We start from the raw sequence: 17968 nt of genomic DNA, 5'->3' as shown, positions 1-17968 counted from the left end.
TTATTACATTACATTAATTAGCATGTGTTATTACATGCTAATTGATTAGTGCAGGATTACCACATGAGCCCTTACCGCTTACAAAATAGGTGGCAGTAAGCGGTAAGTGCTAATGTGGTAATTTTTTTTAAATGGCCACATAAATTTTCTGGGTCCAAAATAAACATACATTCTATCACTCATTTTAACAATGCATTTACATGGAAATTGTAGAAAAAACACCCCTTTGAATTCCAACACCTGAGATTTAAGTGCCAAAAAGGCCTTCCTTCTCAGTTACGTGGCCCTACAAAGGTCAGGAAAGATCATTACTGAATGACCCAGAAACTTTACATTCTTAAAGCAAAAATACAATCGAAGTATCCAATTCCTATCAAATTCCAGAGCAAAGGAAGCAATTAGGGTAGCTATAGTTACTACTGAACTGGAGTCCTCTAAAAAAGCCAGTAAGGTCAAAATTGGCTTCTGATTTCTGTTCTTTAACTAAATTAACCAGCGGGCTACCAGAGTTCACATAGAAAGCTTTGGTAATTGGAGGGATTGAATCAGATGATATGTAACGTCTCTCTTAAATACTTAAATATTTCTTCAACATTTCAATAGGTGATAACATTGGTGATTGTGAAAAGTTCAGCAACCTCAAATTCAACCTGCGCTCATAATTTTCTAATCTTTCCAAATTTTGATGAATATTCAAATTATATCTTTAATCAATGCTGATTGAGTAGATTGCATTTTCTCAGATGTTCCTTCTAACTGTTGAACTCGAGCCTCAATACTAGAGACAAAGGGCTAGATTCACTAAAGTCCACAAATCTATCCTATTTGTGTCCTATCCGTTTCCGAGTCATTCTGGCCGATCGATTCAGTAATTCTTGTTCATGCAAATGATCAAATCGTAAACACGCCCCCACATCTTGCTGTAACATCGATCGACGCACGTGCGCACTGTCTTCTTATTGGTTTTGAAGCACATAATGCATGCGCTAGCTCTTTAGGACTTCACTGTGTAGAAATGGGGCGGGGTTTAATCGCGGACGTCATTGGCGGGCTCCGAATGCACCTACCGTAAAGCATTGTTGTCGTAAAAAATGCAGTATAAGAACTGTAGTTTTTACCAACCTCTCTTTTTTCCTTAAATGCTGTTGCAAGCTGTATAAGCTGTGACTGTAGCTTTTTGAAAAATGTGTTGGCGAGGTTTAAGGAGAAATAGCATCGGAGGTTTGTGAGCGAGCTGTGGAATTCTTCGAGTTCATCCTTTTTTTACGGATCGACCTCGAAGATTATTGCGCACTTCCAAACAGCTTAACATTTCTCTCAGGAAAAGAACTGTTAAGTTGCTAGAAGGCACAAAGTTAACAGCAGTTGAATATGCTGGGATCACGCGCTGTTATATATACAGCCTACGAATCCCAGGAGGCTGTGCGGCTCTTTCTGCCATGAAGCACGAAGCAACCAAAGGCGACTCCGTGACATCAGATGCACGCGACAATCTAACTAGAAGGGGGGGGGAGGAGGGATGGCTGGCCCTTAAAAGTTATTTTTGATTTTTTTTTAAATATTTGGCATTGATATATGAAATGTACAATGTGCAAGGAGTGCACGGTTTTAATCCGCGATTTTCTCACCATGTGCATTACAAATCCGAGATTCACTCCCGTGTTCGCTATGCGCATTCCAAAAAAATATTTCTAACGCTTATGTGCATGAAAGTTTACATATATTTAAAGTTTAGATATATTTTGGATTTTTTGCAGGGTAGATATTTATTTTTAATGGCGTTCTTAACATGTACGTGGCAGTTGCTAGGCAGGAATAGTCGGCGAGGATGTAAAGCGACTGGTCTTCAGCAGTCAAAACTTTTTGTAATGGAAAGGCCAGTCGGTTTGGACGAAATAGTTTCATGAATCGATGCCTTAAGAAATTTACATGCCTTTTTACTCATTTGCATGCGCAGATCGGATAGGGTGCGGATGAGGTCTGGAGGAAGGTTAGTGAATCGAGCCGTAGTGGGAAAGTGAGCGCTAACCGAGTAGAACACGATCGGTTTGCTTAGTGAATCTAGCCCTAATTCCCCGATTGCTTTACTGGATCTTTAATCAAGTCTGGAATCTGTAAAACATTATCTAGTCGAGCAGTCAATTCAGCTTCCAGTAAACTTACAGCGTCCCACACAACCTCTAGAGTAATTTTCTCAGGTCTCTTCTTCAGCCTCTGGGCAGTTTTCATTCCAGCAATTGGTAGGCCTTCAGAACTTCCAGCGTCTGCTCCAGAGAGAAAATTCTCCACTGGGCTTCCTCCTTCTGCTCCCAAACAGATCGCTGCCGCTGGGTGTCCCATTAATCCGGGTGAGAGGGCAATCAGCGTCCCAGCATTAGAGGAAGTCCCATCGACTGCTTCGGAACTAGAGACTTCACTCCCCAGCTGCAACTGTACTCCACCACCAGGATGATTGGGAGTCTCGGATTGTTCGGGGCTTAGCGAGGTGTCAAAGCCATGAGCAGATTCTTCCTCCACTGCCTGCTCTGCTCCTGAAACTTCTATTCCTTTGGCAGAAGGAATTCCTGTAGCGTACGTTGACCCAAAACCGGAGAGGCAGCCGCCTCAGCTGGGCAAGTAAGCAGTTTGCCTTTCCGCTTCACCATCGCTATAGCAAGTGATGTCACTACTCAAACAGAGCTCCTCCTAAGATGGACGACTTAGCGGTGTGGACGATCAGACAGCTGGACGTACAAAAAAATATGTTGGACGTATTTTTCGAAAATGGACCTTTTTCCATGTCCGACTTTGGGCGACTAACGACTTAGGCCCAAACGGACTTAGACGTATCTTTTGATTATGCTCCTCTAGGTATATTCTGAAACACAAGAACTGCCAAACCATCACCCTGGTTTACTGAAAACCTAAAAACAGAAAACTCATGCCTAAGACTTGAAAAGCTAAGTAAAAAAAAAAAAAAAAAACCCCAAAAATCAAAACAAGTTACTAGATCATAAAATAACCTGGAGAGTTGCCATCAATAAATACAAATTTAATATTGTCAAAGCAAAAAACAAACAAACAAAACACCACACTACACCCATAAAATTGAAAATAACAACTTTGACATTAAAATACTCTTTTGGCTAATGCACACCATGACTAACCCTCCAGAACTAAGGTCATCTGAAATTGACTCTCAACCTAATGCTCAGATCCTTACTGACTTCTTCCTATGCAAGATAAAAAATGTACAATCGGAGGTTGGAAAAAAATCCATTACTATCTCTCCAGAACATCCACTGTGCCCAGGGTCATCAGACTCATGTGCTGCTGACCAAACTTGGAGCTCCTTCTCACCTCTGACACTTACCACCATCTCCACGCTCCTGAAAAAAAACTTTCCACTCACAGCAGCATCCTTGACAAGTGACCTAACTGCTTATTAGCAGACACCCCTGATAACATCAATCTGGCTGACTAAATTCCTAAACAGCCTACTATATCACAGTTAACTACCATCCTAAAAGGGTCACATCACCCTTACCCCGATGCCTAAGACACAATGTGCTGATCTCTCTATTTCATTAAATTATAGACCAATCACTGGCATTCCAATATTTATCAACTACTAGAAATGTATGTCAGTAAACAACTCTCTGCCTATATTGAACAATTCTCCTGCTTCCATTCCACACAGTTTGGATTCTGCCCTCAGCACAGCACAGAATTCCTACTAGTAACCTTAACCACCCAAATCAAACAATTCTTAAGTATGGGTCACCAGGCGATCTTATTATAATTTGGCATATCAGCCGCCTTTGACTCGGTTAAACACCATCTGCAACTAAATGAAATAGGCATTTTCGGCACCATTCTAAACTGGTTCAAAGACTTCCTACAAAATAGACAATACTTTGTCTACAAAGATGAAACATTCTCCAAAAGCTGGCAAGTACTCTGTGGCGTTCCACAAAGATCCCTCCTCTCACCAATACTCAACCTCTTCATGAGCTCACTGGGCCATACTAAATTCAGTGACAACAAATGCATTCTATCATACATAGATGAGATCTTTCTTCTCATCGCTATCAAACATGATTCTTATGATGTAATCCAAAGAATATCAAATGGCATAGACTAAATACACTCATGGGCTACTCTTAACACTCAAACTAAACACAATGAAAAGCAAAGTTCTATGGTTTCATAACACCTCTCACACAGTCCCCGCAATTGTCACCCTTTCCTCAGGGGCTACTCTGGATACTGACAAAATTAGGTACTAGGAGCCATATACTTGATTCTACCATATCTTGTGAACCTCAGTTCTCTCATCTATGGGAAAAAAAACCCCAACCTTCTATAATATGAAACGTTTAAGACTAATCAGACTTTATTTTCATGCTCATCATCATATTGACACAAATGCTTCTGCTGTCCCAATTAGACTTTTGTAACTATCGTGCTTTGTGGGTGCACAAAGCTCCAGCAACCTGGTTTAAAAAAAAAAAAAATTACCGGGTTGGGAGCGATTTTGCTTTTCCAGGGGCATGCTCAGCACAAATAGCATGCAAATCACGTGGACGCTGAGTAGCCGGTTAAAAGAAAGGTAGGCACAGCTCTTCTTACTGGGTTATCTTACTCCTCGTTTTACTTTGAGTTATACTAACAAGAGTTCTCGAAGAATACATTTGTTTGCGTATCCCTCAATAAAATTATGTCACTATAAAAGGTTCCTTGAAAGAACCTTTTCTTTTCAGGCAGCCAAACTAAATTTATGGCTGGTAAAACTGTGTTAGAAGCTTCTTCTTATCTCGATTTTAGAAAAAAGATAAAAACTCAATTATTTAACAGATTGGGTTCTTAATGTACCTTACTATTTTAACTTTTTACTCCATTTTAAAATTGTTTCATCTTTTTATATTGTATGTATGTCTTCCTATATTATGTGCACTTAATTTATTGAATCCCTATGATTTGCATTGTTTGTACTACGCTTAAATGTTGTGAACCGCCTAGAACTCTCGGGTATGGCAGTATATAAAAATGAATTATTATTATCTCTACACAGGCATAAACTTCACCCTCATGCACAAACTGCAAATGATACAAAATACAGCAATCGGATTAATATATTCAATCTGAAAAAATTTGACTCCATTTTGCCTTATTACAAAAGCCTACACTGGCTACCCTAATGCATGTATCACCTTCAAATTATCATGCATAATGATTCAGCGCTATAGAAGTGATAAACAGTAGTGGTACTTGTAGTAGTAGTAGTATATGCAACTTCGGCAAAACCTCTCATAAAACTCTTCATCAACTCCTGGTCAGCATCAATCAGTAAACTGCAACCATTTCTACTAATTCTTCCTTCTCCTAAAGGAGTCATCTATAAATATTTAATTTGCTTTTCACTTATCTTGGCACCAAGTCATGGAACAACCTATCACTGGTCATCAAGACCAAACCCAACTACTACAGATTCAGAAAAAAATGAAAAACCCTCCTCTTTGAAAACATATACTCCGTTGATAATCATTTAACATGTACCTCACTTGGACTGTACACTATGGGGCTCATATAATAATAATAATTTTTTAAAAAGTCTAAAAAGTGGCCTAAAATGGGTACTTGGACGATCAAAAAGCCTGATCGTCCAAGTACCCATAATCAAAGCTGGTTTTAGACGTATCTAAAACCATCTTAGGCCTTTCCCCTGCTTCTAAACACACAGAGAGAAAAGAAGCGTTTTTAGAGGAGGGGAAAGGGCGGGAGGTGGGCTGACTTACACCTAGGTTTACAACACGTATAACTAAGATTTTGACAAGTTGCCTAGTCGGCACTTATACGTTTTGACTTAGACCAAGTCAAAACAGGTATAAGTGCCGAAAAAGGGGCCGCTGAGCTGATGGCGGCTGGCACGATCAGTTCAGAAGCCTGGTACCCTACCCACCCCCCACCGCAACCATCGCGGCAGGGGAGATACCTCATCTCCCCTACGCGATGCGATCACTCCTCTACCTGAACTGCAGCGACACGCGGCAGGAGAGATGCCTAATCTCTCCTGCTACGGGTTGTGGCAGTTCGGGTACAGGAGTGATCGCATCGCGGCAGGGGAGATGGCCAATCTTTCCTGCCGCGATACATCACCCCCCCACACACACACTATTGGGTCAGGAGGGAGCCCAAACCCTCCTGCCCAACAGAACCCCCGAACCCCGCGACACGATCAGGGCAGGAGGGAGTCCAAGCCCTCCTGCCCTGCCAAACTGCGACCCCCCCCAGCTGACATTGGAGCAAGAGGGAGCCCAAGCCCTCTTGCCCCGCGATCCCCAACCTCCCTGAGTCCGATGGGGCCAGGAGAGCCCAAGCCCTCCTGGCCTGGCGATCTCCAACCCCTCTCCCCCCCAACACGATCCGGCCAGGATGGAGCCCAAGCCCTCCTGGCCCAGCGACACCCTCTAATCCCCATCCTCCACTAAAATATGTTCAGGAGGGATCCCAGGCCTTCCTGCCCTCGACACAACCCCCCCACGACTGCCCCCCCAAACCCCCGATCGGCCTGAGATCCCTCCTGCCCATATTTTAGTGGGGGGTGGAGGTTAGAGGGTGTCGGCGGGCCAGGAGGGCTTGGGCTCCCTCCTGGCCGGATTGTGTATGGGGGAGGAGGTTGGGGATCGCGGGGCAAGAGGACTTGGGCTCCCTCTTGCCCCGATGTCAGCGGGGAGTGGGGGGAGGTGTCGCAGTTCGCCAGAGCTGGAGGGCTTGAGCTCCCTCCTGCCCTGATCGTGTCGCGGGGTTCGGAGATGCTGCGGGGCAGGAGGGCTTGGGCTCCCTCCTGCCCAGATCGTAGTAGGGGGGGATTCTGTAACCGGTGTTGTTTTTGACAGACCGGTTACAGAATCCAGCTTTTAGGTGAAGGACTGGCTCCTCCTTCGCCTAAAAACTCTTCTTTTGGACGTTTAGGGCTTAGGCTTTTTTTAGGTTGATTATATGGTGTAAGTTTAGACGTAGTGGTGGTCTGGGCGTTGTGAGCGTGCCGGTGCCGGGTTTTGCAACAGGCCACCCAATGCTCACCCAACGCCGAACTCGCCGTGCCTTCAAAGGATGTTGAAGGTCCTGCTGGTTCTCATCAAAAATAGAAAAAATAAATGTCAGGAACAATAAAGATTTAACTGAACTTGTGTCCAACTTTATTTCTCGAGTAGCAACTGCTACAGTTTTATTCTTTAAATTTCAAACAAATACAAAGAAAATCCGGGCTTGCAAAACATAGCCCACACACCTTTCTGGCAGGTAAGTTTAGAATGGTACTGTTGTAGCCTTGCCCTCACAGTCTCACAGTCCAAAAAGGGCACAAAGTAATACGGCTACTGGAACACCCAGTGTTTCTGCTGGTGATTCCAAATGTCTTTCAAACTCTGATGAATGTATTGCCTAAGCCTGGCTTAACAGGCCTTCCCCAGCCAACCTAACAAACAGTTGGTGGGGGAGGGGAGTAGCTGAATCCACTTTAGCACAAAGCTTGCCAAAAAATTGGCCCCACGATCCCTCCCTGAGGATATTATGTGGATTCTCCCCACTACTTCCTTGTCCATCCATTCATTCACCCAAAGTAGGCAAAAAAAAACAAAACCAAAAGGAAAAAATGTCCAAAACTCAACACTTTCCTCTCTGACACCAGCCTAAGGTACAGCTGCAGCAGTTAGCTCAGCACTGCTCATGCTGTCAGCACTTGACTGGTGCTTCCAAACAAACTCAGAGCAAACAAGATTCCAAAAGCACACAATCAAAAAGGTGATTTAACTTAGCTCTGGTCCATCTGTGTTTCCTCTGGTTCTTGAGTAGTATCCATAGGTTCCATGGCTTCCTGGCAAGCTGGCTGGTTCATCCCAGGGACAGTGGATACCTCTGCCATTTCAACATCCTTATTCATTGGAAAGTCAGGAGCCCAGTCCCTGGAGACTGCTTCCTGGGCTGACCCAGGGAAGACTGATTTGTTCTTCCTCAGCACAGCCTCTAATGCTCTGAGTTGGCCACGCCCTAACCTGGAAGGGGGAGGGCTAACCTGCTACTTCTGCTGGTCTCTCAGTTTAGCCTTAATTGGCCCCAGCAGAGGCTCCTTAGATGCTCTCTGACACTGACTCTCAGGCTGTCCTTTTGAATAAGTCCCCTCCCTCTGCAACAGGCTGTTCTCCCACTCCTCTTCTACTCCCTGGGTTTCTGTAGACTGATGTTTCAAAGGAAACAGAGACCCTGTTTGTCTATCAGAGTTTAACCTGCTGCAGTGATCAGCCCTTTTCAAGAAAAGGGGAGGATTTGGAGGAGATTTGACTGTCCCAAGCCTAGCCTTAAGGCTAGGGTTGTGACAGCGTTTAAACAGCTGAATGTAGAGGCAGGCCATTATTAAAAAAAAAACCCTCCTTTTTTGATGGGACATTTTCCCTGCTTCTACTTTCAACGTTTAAGGCCTTAGGCCAAAAGGCGACTTAGATGTTTTTTTTTGATTATGCCCATCTATACTTATGCTCTGAACTACTAAAATCAACATTATTGTCCTTCAACACTGTCGATTCCTCTCTCCTCTTCATTCTTTCCTAAAAGTAATTTGTATACTTAATGCTCCATTGTCTCTACTCCTAATTCTACTTATACCAAATTTATTGTGAATCGCCTTGAATCTAGCTAGGCATAGAGCAACCCTGAAATTGGAGATTGGGTTAAATTAGAAACTATAGTGCAGTGCTTCTCAACTCGGACCTGCAGTACCCCCTTGCCAGTCAGGTTTTCAGGATATCCACAATGAACATGTATGAAAGAAATTTGCATATAATGGAGGCAATGTATGCAAATCAAAATTTATGCATATTCATTGTGAATATCCTGAAAACCTGACTGGCAAGGGGGGTACTCTAAGATTGAGTTGTGAAACTCTACCATAGAGTTGACATTTCAATATCATAGTGTTGCAAAAGGCAGTACTATGAGGCATTTATCTGCAAATGGTTTTTTGTTTAATTTAGGTGGTGTGGTGCTGAACCCATCCTATTTTGGAATGCCTGGCCACACCAATACCATGATCCATGAGGTAGGACATGTGCTGGGACTCTACCATGTCTTCAGAGGGGTGAGTGAAAGGGTGTCTTGTGATGACCCTTGTGGGGAAACTACACCATCCATGGAGACTGGGGACCTCTGTGCTGACACAGCACCCACTCTGAAAAGTAAAGTCTGCAGGGATCCAGAGCCTACCAATGACACTTGTGGTCAGATCCATTTTTCTGGAACTCCATTCAACAACTACATGAGTTATACTGGTAAAAGGATTCATTATTGTATTACATAAATGATATTCAGCATGTTTAAATGTTTCCCACTTGTATTCTTCAGTAAAACTGTGATATAGAACTAATGGAATATAAACCAGTCACGTTCTAACCTTTCAGATGAAAATACTTTAATAAATTTGATCTTAACCTTAAGCTATAAGATGAATATATTCAGAGGTTTGACAGTTGTTTAGCTTAATTCAGTCCATTCATGAGTAGTAAGATCTGGTATACATGTTTGTGATTTGTGGGTCACATGGTTGGAGACAGACTCACTATTTTCCTGTCACATAGTAGAGATGTGGCTGAAAAATATCAGTTCAGTTTTGAAATTTTTCTCCAGATTTTGAACATTTTTTTCACTTAATTTCATTCATTAAGGGGGGAATTCGTCCAAGGGTGCTAACCAATTTAGTGTGCGCCCTACTGCTGCCTAACTTAATTGCTTTAATTAGTTTAATCAGCGCAATAATCGACTGTGCTATTTAAAAAGCAATTAAAAATCCATTAAGAAAAAGTAGGTGCCAGCAAGCACCTGCTCTGATAGGTGTTGGAATCACGACTGTGTCATGGTACCTAGTGGCATCTAAGGTCAAAGTAATAATAATAGCTTTATTTATATCCCGTCATACCTTTCAGTTCAAGACGGTGTACAATAAGAGGTGCTGATATCAGCAAGTTAACATCGGTTGGAATTAGGAAGGGGTAGGTGGACGGTTATGTGGTTGGGCAGCATAGGGGGTGGATGGGGGGAACGTGTAAGAAGAGGTAGGTGTTGAACCATTTTGGAGGTTCAGACAAATTTGTCGAATAAGTGTGTTTTTAGTGGTAGGTATGGTTTGGCTGGACATGACCTTGGGTACCATTAGGTATGATTCTCAGTCAAACTTAGGTAATGTAAGTGCTAAATTAGTTAGCGCCAATTGATGAATCCCCTCCCAAGTAAAAATGTTTTAACACATGGTAGAACTTTTTCATGTATATTAACTTATATGTTAAATTGATTTAATGAGCTAGTTGTCAAGCTGTAGTAAAATAACACATTTTACTACAGCTTAATTAATTGGAGAAGTAACTAACCTGCAACAATACAGCATAGCAGGCTGGTAACTCTCACAGTAAAGGAATAATGCAACTTGCAATCAGGTTTACAAGCTGTATTATTCTGTTCTCTGGAAGGAACAGAACTGAACATCTGCAGGAGGCGGAGCTCCCTCATGCCTGCTCAATTTCACTAATACCTAAGCATGTGTGGGTGGGGGAGGAACGCAAGGTAGGTAGTATGGCAGCTCAGAAAAAAAGAAACAGCACTAGAGGAGGAATTCTGCTAGCAGGGCTTAGGGATCTCCACCAGCGCAGGAATGTGGGGTTGCAGCAGCAATGACAGGGAGGCAAAGTAAAATGTTGTACCCGCTTACTTTGGCCTCAGCCCCTCTACCAACTTGAGATCTGGCTATGCTACGGCCATGACCCTATGGAATATTCAACATTCATCTTTCTCTCTACCTTTTCAGATGATGACTGTACAAACAGCTTCACTCTAAACCAGGTGTCACGAATGCACTGCTATTTGGATCTTGCTTACCAGAGATGGAATTTGAATCGAAAACCTGCTCCTATCCCTATGCCACCTATGATTTTTGAACAGAATCTTCATTCCATCACCATCCATTGGCTGCCTCCAATTAGCGGGATTATGTTTGAAAGGTAGGCTGGTGTAAGACCTCCATGTAGAGCTCCTGGTATTCTATAGATTCAAAGAATGAGGCAGAATGATATGGTGAAGATTATTGACTTTTGGTTTTAAATTCTAGTATAACACTATCTCACTGTGTAAATCTGAACATTCAAGTAATAAGCCTGTAATATAGTGTGTAATAATAGAGATTGTTAAATCATTGGATAAATTATTGATCATTTCTTACTCTTTCAACAAGAACAGAGAAACAAGTATAATTCCAGTGCTCTTGGGTGAGGATATCTGGTCCCACTCATACACCTTTATTTAAAAAATAGCAAAAGCACCAACAAGCAAATATCTATTTTCTAACTTATTTTAGAAATACAGTAGACTCTCTGTTAACTGGAAAAAAAAAAAAATTAAAGAAATACTGTAATACTTAAAAGTACATAATAATAGCCTTACTGGGTAAAACCAGTGGTCCATCTAGCCCAGTATCCCATCTTCGCGGAAGCCAATCCAAGTCACAAGTACCTGGCAGAAACCCAAATAGTAGCAGCATTCCATGCTACCATCCCATGTCTGTCTCAACAGCAGACTATGGACTTTTCCTCCAGAAACTTGCCCAAACCTTTGTTTAAAACTAGCTATATTAACTGCTCTTACCACATCTTCTGGCAATGCGTTCCAGAGCTTAACATTTTACTACAGCTCAAGGATTTTTCAGCTAAGTTGAATTTTTTATAGTTTTATGAATATAGGAATTGCACTAGTTTGAAAGTGTTTTTACTATCACTTTTCACTATGTCACATATGCAATGATTGGGTGGTGGGTCTTGCTATATGGACATTGTATCTTTGGCAAGGCTACACATCTCTGAGCACATGTAACAACTCATACAGTTATCTAACCAATTTTTTAAATATTGAGATCATTATTTCATATCTATCACGATTGCTTTGATCTCTGATATATTATTTGTTCCCCTACCATTTTTAGACTTAGATTATATTGTAATACCTTATATCAAGGAATAAACCAAAAATAACTCAGAAGATTACAAATTATTCAGAACACAGCTGTTAAAACTCTTATTCAAAGCCCCAAAATTTGACCACGTAACTCCCCTTATAATTGGTGCTCAAAGGCTACCTCTCTCACATAGACTGACTTACAAACTATTGCTTCTAACATTTAAATCTAGAATGACACAATCCCCTGAATTTATCGACAGATTAATTACCCCATATGCTCCTACTGGATCATTATGTTCAGGCAATCAAAATCTGTTAGCAGTACCGTCATCAAGTCATCTAGTATATGATACAACAAGGAATGTTTCACTTTCCTTTCGATTATTGTATTTCACCCCCTTCCCTTTTATTTCATAAGTTTGTCTTGGTTAGAGTCTATATATATATATGAGTGTACCCCTATTTAGTTTAACTCTTTAATTATGTACACTGCTTAGATATTAGATAAGTGGTTTATCAAATTTCAAATAAATTTGAAACTTGAAACATGTATTGGAATGGTGGACAGGTGGGTCAAAAATGGGGTAAAAAGTTAGGCATCCTAAGGGTTTGATGTCCTGTTAGCCTAGATATCCAAGTGGGCAATTAAAAAAAATATATATATATTTTGGGATGTCTTTCAAAAATGGACATTTCTGTGCTTCCGGCTTTGAATGTTTATTGGCAAATGTCCAAATCGAATTTAGCTGTTCTTTACGAAAATGAATTCCTTCTTATGTTATTTCTGATTCTATACCCTTTTGGCTCATCTCATAATCTTCTTTTCTAGAACTTCTTTGGTGCAGAGCACTGCACCTATCTTGTGTATTAACTACATTCATGCAGCATTTCAGTATTTGTTATATCTTCTTCCTGCAGAGCATGTGAATTTCAGTTCCCATTTTTTACCTCATTGGACTTATGATACAAACTTAGGGCTCCTTTTACTAAGCAATGAGCTGGCGTTAGTTCTAGCCGCATAGCGCAGGTTTAGCATGCGCTAAAATCCTGCGTGTGCTAAAAACGCTATTGCAGCTTAGTAAAAGGAGCTCTTAATTTGGCTATATTTTGAGAACAGTAACTTTTAGGCAAGTCCTTGAAAGTAACCACTATAGGCAAAACAAAGTGATTTTTAGAAATATTTATTCTTTTTTTTTTCCTTCCATGAAAGTTTATTAAGATTTTGAAAAACACAAGAGAATATAAAACTGAACATCAGTGTTGAAATTATATACAGTTGCTGTAGAATTTAGCTTTCATTGTTCTCAACTGGGAGTAGATTGACATAGGTTCATGTCATCATGACCTGATAAAACCGGGACATTATAATGATGTTTAAATATATTTGATTCTAGTGACTGAAATCTCTGATTTTTCTTTTTAGAGACCCAGGGACACTGTGTGGAGACTGCACTGAAGATGGAAGCTTCCACCAGTATGTGCATGAAGCATCCTCGCCTCGTGTCTGTGACTCATCTGGCTATTGGACCCCAGAGGAAGCAGTGGGTAAGGAGGGATTTCTTATTTAACATTAAGTGACTGCCATGCTGCTCTATTCAACTGTTAAGAATCACATGAGGTTATTTTTGCTAAATTACTATGGCTAAATACTTTCAGAGTTCATTGACAGTAGGACTGTTCTGTTGTATCGGACACTTTACAAATATATATCTTGGACAAAATCCCCTATGCTATTCTTCTAAGAGATGAGTATCTAAAGAGTTAAATAATTTAAATTAAAAATCATATAAATCTTAAAAATATTTAAAAGAGAAAAAATAACTAAAAAATTGAAGACCGATGACAATTTTGGTTCTATCTTGTTTGTGTGTTGAAGCCTTGTCACACAGCAGCATTGCTAAGGTCTGTGAGTATGAATACTTAAGGTATATATTTGTGAAGTGAACAATTGTGGTTACCTTAAGAAAGTTATTACTAAGACTGCCTATACTATGGGGTCCTTTTATCAAGCCGCGCTAGCGGGGTTAGCGCGTCGGACATGTCATCACGTGCTAACCCCCTGGCAAGCAAAAAAACTAAAGCCTGGTCAATGGAGGCATTAGCGACAAGCGCGGCAGGCGGTTTAATGTGCGGTATTCCGTGCGTTAAACCCCTACCGTGCCTTGATAAAAGGACCCCTATATGTGCACTGTTGTATCGGAGGCATTTCTGTTCTTTTGGAGTTAAATAGTTTCTAGGGCTGCCCAAACCAGATGAAGCTTTATGATATCATAATGTAGGTTGAATATTGGAACCCCTTTTCTCGATTATGAACAGATATCAGGTACTTTGTTTTACAAGGGAAGCTTTTATAAGAGAGAATTAAGACGGCTTTCAGCGGTACAAATGTATCTTTTTTTATGTGATCATTATACTAATGGAAATATTTTACTTTTTTTTAATTAAACATGTGATGTTCTTTTTATGCTTAGAAGATTCTTCTTATAAATAAGAAAACTGCGTGATACGGAGATTAATTAACTTCAAAATGATGACATAATTTGTTGTCAGGAGAAGGGAATATAACATTACAAAAGTTGTCAACTAGAGTCTTTCCACCATTTATCTGTCAGATTTGAGATGCTGTCTTATATCAATATTTCAAGGCAGTTATAATAAAAATCTAGAATTCAGTATATCAATATACCAATAAAATTGTTTTATGCAAAGCTGGGATGGATTGGGTCTAGCATTGAAAGCTGTTATAAACTCTTCAGTATAATCTGGCTTTCTGTACAAGGTTTTAAAACAAGCAACTGTTATGCCAATCCTAAATATCTAAATATTATTTCCAGCTATTTTTTTTTTTTAATCTTTATTCATTTTCAAAAATTACAAGTGTACAATAACCATCCAGAAATATATTAACTAATCACTTGACAATCTTATTCGTATACCTCCAAATATATATATAAAAAAGAATCCCACCCCTCCCACCCATATCTTAATAATTAACAGTTATCTATTATTATCATTCATATTCCCACCCACCCTCATCTTATCCAATACTGAAGTGTTTAAGATGTCTGATAATTAGAATAAATCATCAATGGCCCCCAAATCTTTTTAAACTTATTATAATTATCTTGTTGCATAGCAAGCACCCTTTCCATTTTATAAATATGGCATTCTGAATTCCACCAGAAAGTATAATTTAGTTTAGTATAATCTTTCCAATTTCCTGTAATGTGCTGAATGGCAACCCCTGTTAATATTAATAGAAGTTTATTATTATTAGCTGAAATTGGGCTTTTAAATCTCATTGATGTACCAAATAATATAGTATCATACAAAAGGCCAACATGATTTTCTTTTTTTTTTTTTTTTAGTTCATTAATTTTATTGAATATTATAAGTAATATACAGAAAGCAGTTCAAATACATAAAAATTGAATAAGAAATAGTGATGTAGAAACAAAAGAAACCATAATTGCTGTTATTTGCATATAGTAGATTAGTAAGAAGAATTCAGAGTATTTGAAACTGCTAAGAAAAGAAATAGAAAGGATAGAAAAGCAGAGAAGATGAATTGAAATAAAAAAGAAAAAAGAGAGATAAAGAAAGAGAGAGAGAAAGAGAGAGAGGCAGAAGTGTCTACAAGGCAGAATGAACATATGAATCTAAGAATGACCAAGGTGATTTATTTCGCACCAAATTTGTAGATAAACGAGATATCGTGTTCTTTTCATATGCATATGATTCGAATTTGTGGTACATGCTTAAAGAGTTCCACCAAAAGGTGTAGTCTAGTAGTGTGGGTGACTTCCAATTTTTCAAAATGTGCATAAGAGCTGTCACAATCATGGTGTCAATAAGTTTAGGAGGACAGTTTGATAGTGCGAAACAAGGGTGTTGAGAACGAAGGATTATAATGTCTATGGAAATAGCTTCTGAACATTTGGTAATAGATTTTATGGTGTCCCAGATACGAGTCCAAAAGGAATGAACCATAGTGCAGTGAAGAAGCATGTGATCAAGAGTTCCAGGCTCTTTCAAACAGTTCCAACAGGTAGGGTCTTGTTTCAGTTTCGCTTTCCACATTCGAAATGGAGTCCATACTGCATTCCACATAACAAAGAACATTGATTGCGAAACTCTTGAGGATAATAGAGGGCGATTTGTAGATGACCAGAAGAGTTCCCAATCTATTTCAGAAAGCGTGGTCTTTAGGATAGAGCCCCAATGGTTCATGGATTGAGGTGTAAAGGTGAAGGTGTGATCTCTTAAGATGCTATAAAAAAGAGATATCGCCCTACCTTTCAGTAAAGCCAAAGTAGACCAGTGACGAATAGTTTGTTGAGAGGTCATAAAGTCAGGGCGCATTTGTACATTAGCTAGTATTTCAGTAAGCGTAAGCCATTGGGGATATATAGAGGATGGGAGTGAGTTTACAGAACAAAAAGTATCAAATGGGATAAATGAAGTGGAGGAGATCAATTGATGAACAAACCACACCCCTGCCCGTTGCCACCTCTTCCATGAAAGGGATCTACCCTTATTTTGAATTTTAGAATTATTCCAAAGGGACATAAGTGGGCCTTCAGCAACAGAGATCTCAGCCGCTGCATCTAATAGTTGAAAAGCATGTTGCGTTGCACTCAACAAAGAATATTTTCTCAAGTGTCTAGGTATCGACACTGTAAGGAAGCAAGAGATGTGTAGTGGTGCACATAAAAAGCATTCCATTTCAAACCATGCTGGTTTATCCTGTGGATATGAGTCAACAATCCAGTGAGCTCCGTATTTGGCTAAGGAGGCGATGTAGTAATAATAAAAATCAGGTAAATTTAAGCCACCATTAATCTTAGAGGCCTTCAGCTTGGCGAGAGCAATACGAGGTTTTTTCTTGTTCCAAATAAATTCAGTAATTTTCATATTAAGCCAATGAAAGAATGATTTATGGCAGAGAAGGGGAAGCATAGATAGAGTATAATTAATTTGTGGGGCTAAGGTCATTTTAATAGAGGCTATTCTACCCCACCAGGACAAATAAAGCGGGGACCAACGAGATGTAGTACTTGAAACTAAGTTTTTGATTTTAGATATATTGAGATCCTGAGCAAGTAATGGGTCTTTATGTATTAAAATCCCTAAATATTTTACAGCTCCCTGTGACCATGGAAAAGGAAAATGAGCTAGATCTGAGGAGGAAATGTGATCATTTAGCGGAAAAATCTCTGATTTCTCCCAATTAACAGAATATCCAGATATTTGAGAGTATTGAGATACGATGTGGATAAAATGAGGTAAAGAGATAAGAGGATTTTTTAGAAAGAGAAGAATATCGTCAGCGTAAGCTGCTAGTTTAATCTCTCGATTGGACGACGGAATACCTTTAATTAAGGAACATTGTCTGATAGCTGTCAATAGAGGTTCCAATGCTAAATCAAATAATAATGGTGAAAGAGGACAGCCTTGACGGGTACCTCTATGGAGGGAAAATCTATTAGAGAGAGAGTTGTTAATCAAGATACGAGCCGTGGGTTGTCTGTATAATGTTTCTATCCAGTCTGTAAAGAAAGAACCAAAGTTGTACCATTTCAGAACTCGGAATAAGAAAGGCCACTCCACTCGGTCAAAGGCCTTCTCGGCATCAATGGCTAGACCAATCACTGGATCCGACATTGATTTGGCGTGAGCATTGATATGATGAAATAAACGAAGATTATCCCCAATGTATCTATATTTGATGAATCCAGTTTGATCTCCATGTACGAGAGATGGGATCACTGTGGTGAGTCTTAGTGCAAGTAATTTAGCCATAATTTTGTAATCCAAATTAAGAAGAGAGATAGGACGAAAATTTTTAACCAGAGTAGCATCTTTGTCTGGCTTGGGAATAACTACAATCGTGGCCTCAGCGAAATTAAATTGTTTGTCCGGAGTGGAGTGAAGGAAATCATAATATGCAAGGAGTTGAGGAGTCAATAGGGTTCGAAAGCATTTGAAAAACTCA

General features: G+C 39.9%; 1 protein-coding gene across 1 annotated transcript in view; it reads left to right on the top strand.

Moving 5' to 3' along the window:
* Window positions 1-17968, top strand: part of PAPPA2 (pappalysin 2) — a 546937-nt gene that overhangs the window by 207550 nt on the left and 321419 nt on the right. Inside the window, exons 4-6 of the mRNA XM_033916510.1 lie at window positions 9012-9305; window positions 10832-11024; window positions 13397-13518. Of these exons, the coding sequence (XP_033772401.1) occupies window positions 9012-9305; window positions 10832-11024; window positions 13397-13518 (609 nt within the window). The remainder of the gene's footprint in view (window positions 1-9011; window positions 9306-10831; window positions 11025-13396; window positions 13519-17968) is intronic.

The sequence above is a fragment of the Geotrypetes seraphini genome, chromosome 12 (genome assembly GCF_902459505.1).
Source record: "Geotrypetes seraphini chromosome 12, aGeoSer1.1, whole genome shotgun sequence".
Taxonomy (NCBI): Eukaryota; Metazoa; Chordata; class Amphibia; order Gymnophiona; family Dermophiidae; genus Geotrypetes; species Geotrypetes seraphini.
Note: the sequence above shows the minus strand (reverse complement) of the source record. Positions and strands in the feature narration are given on the sequence as shown.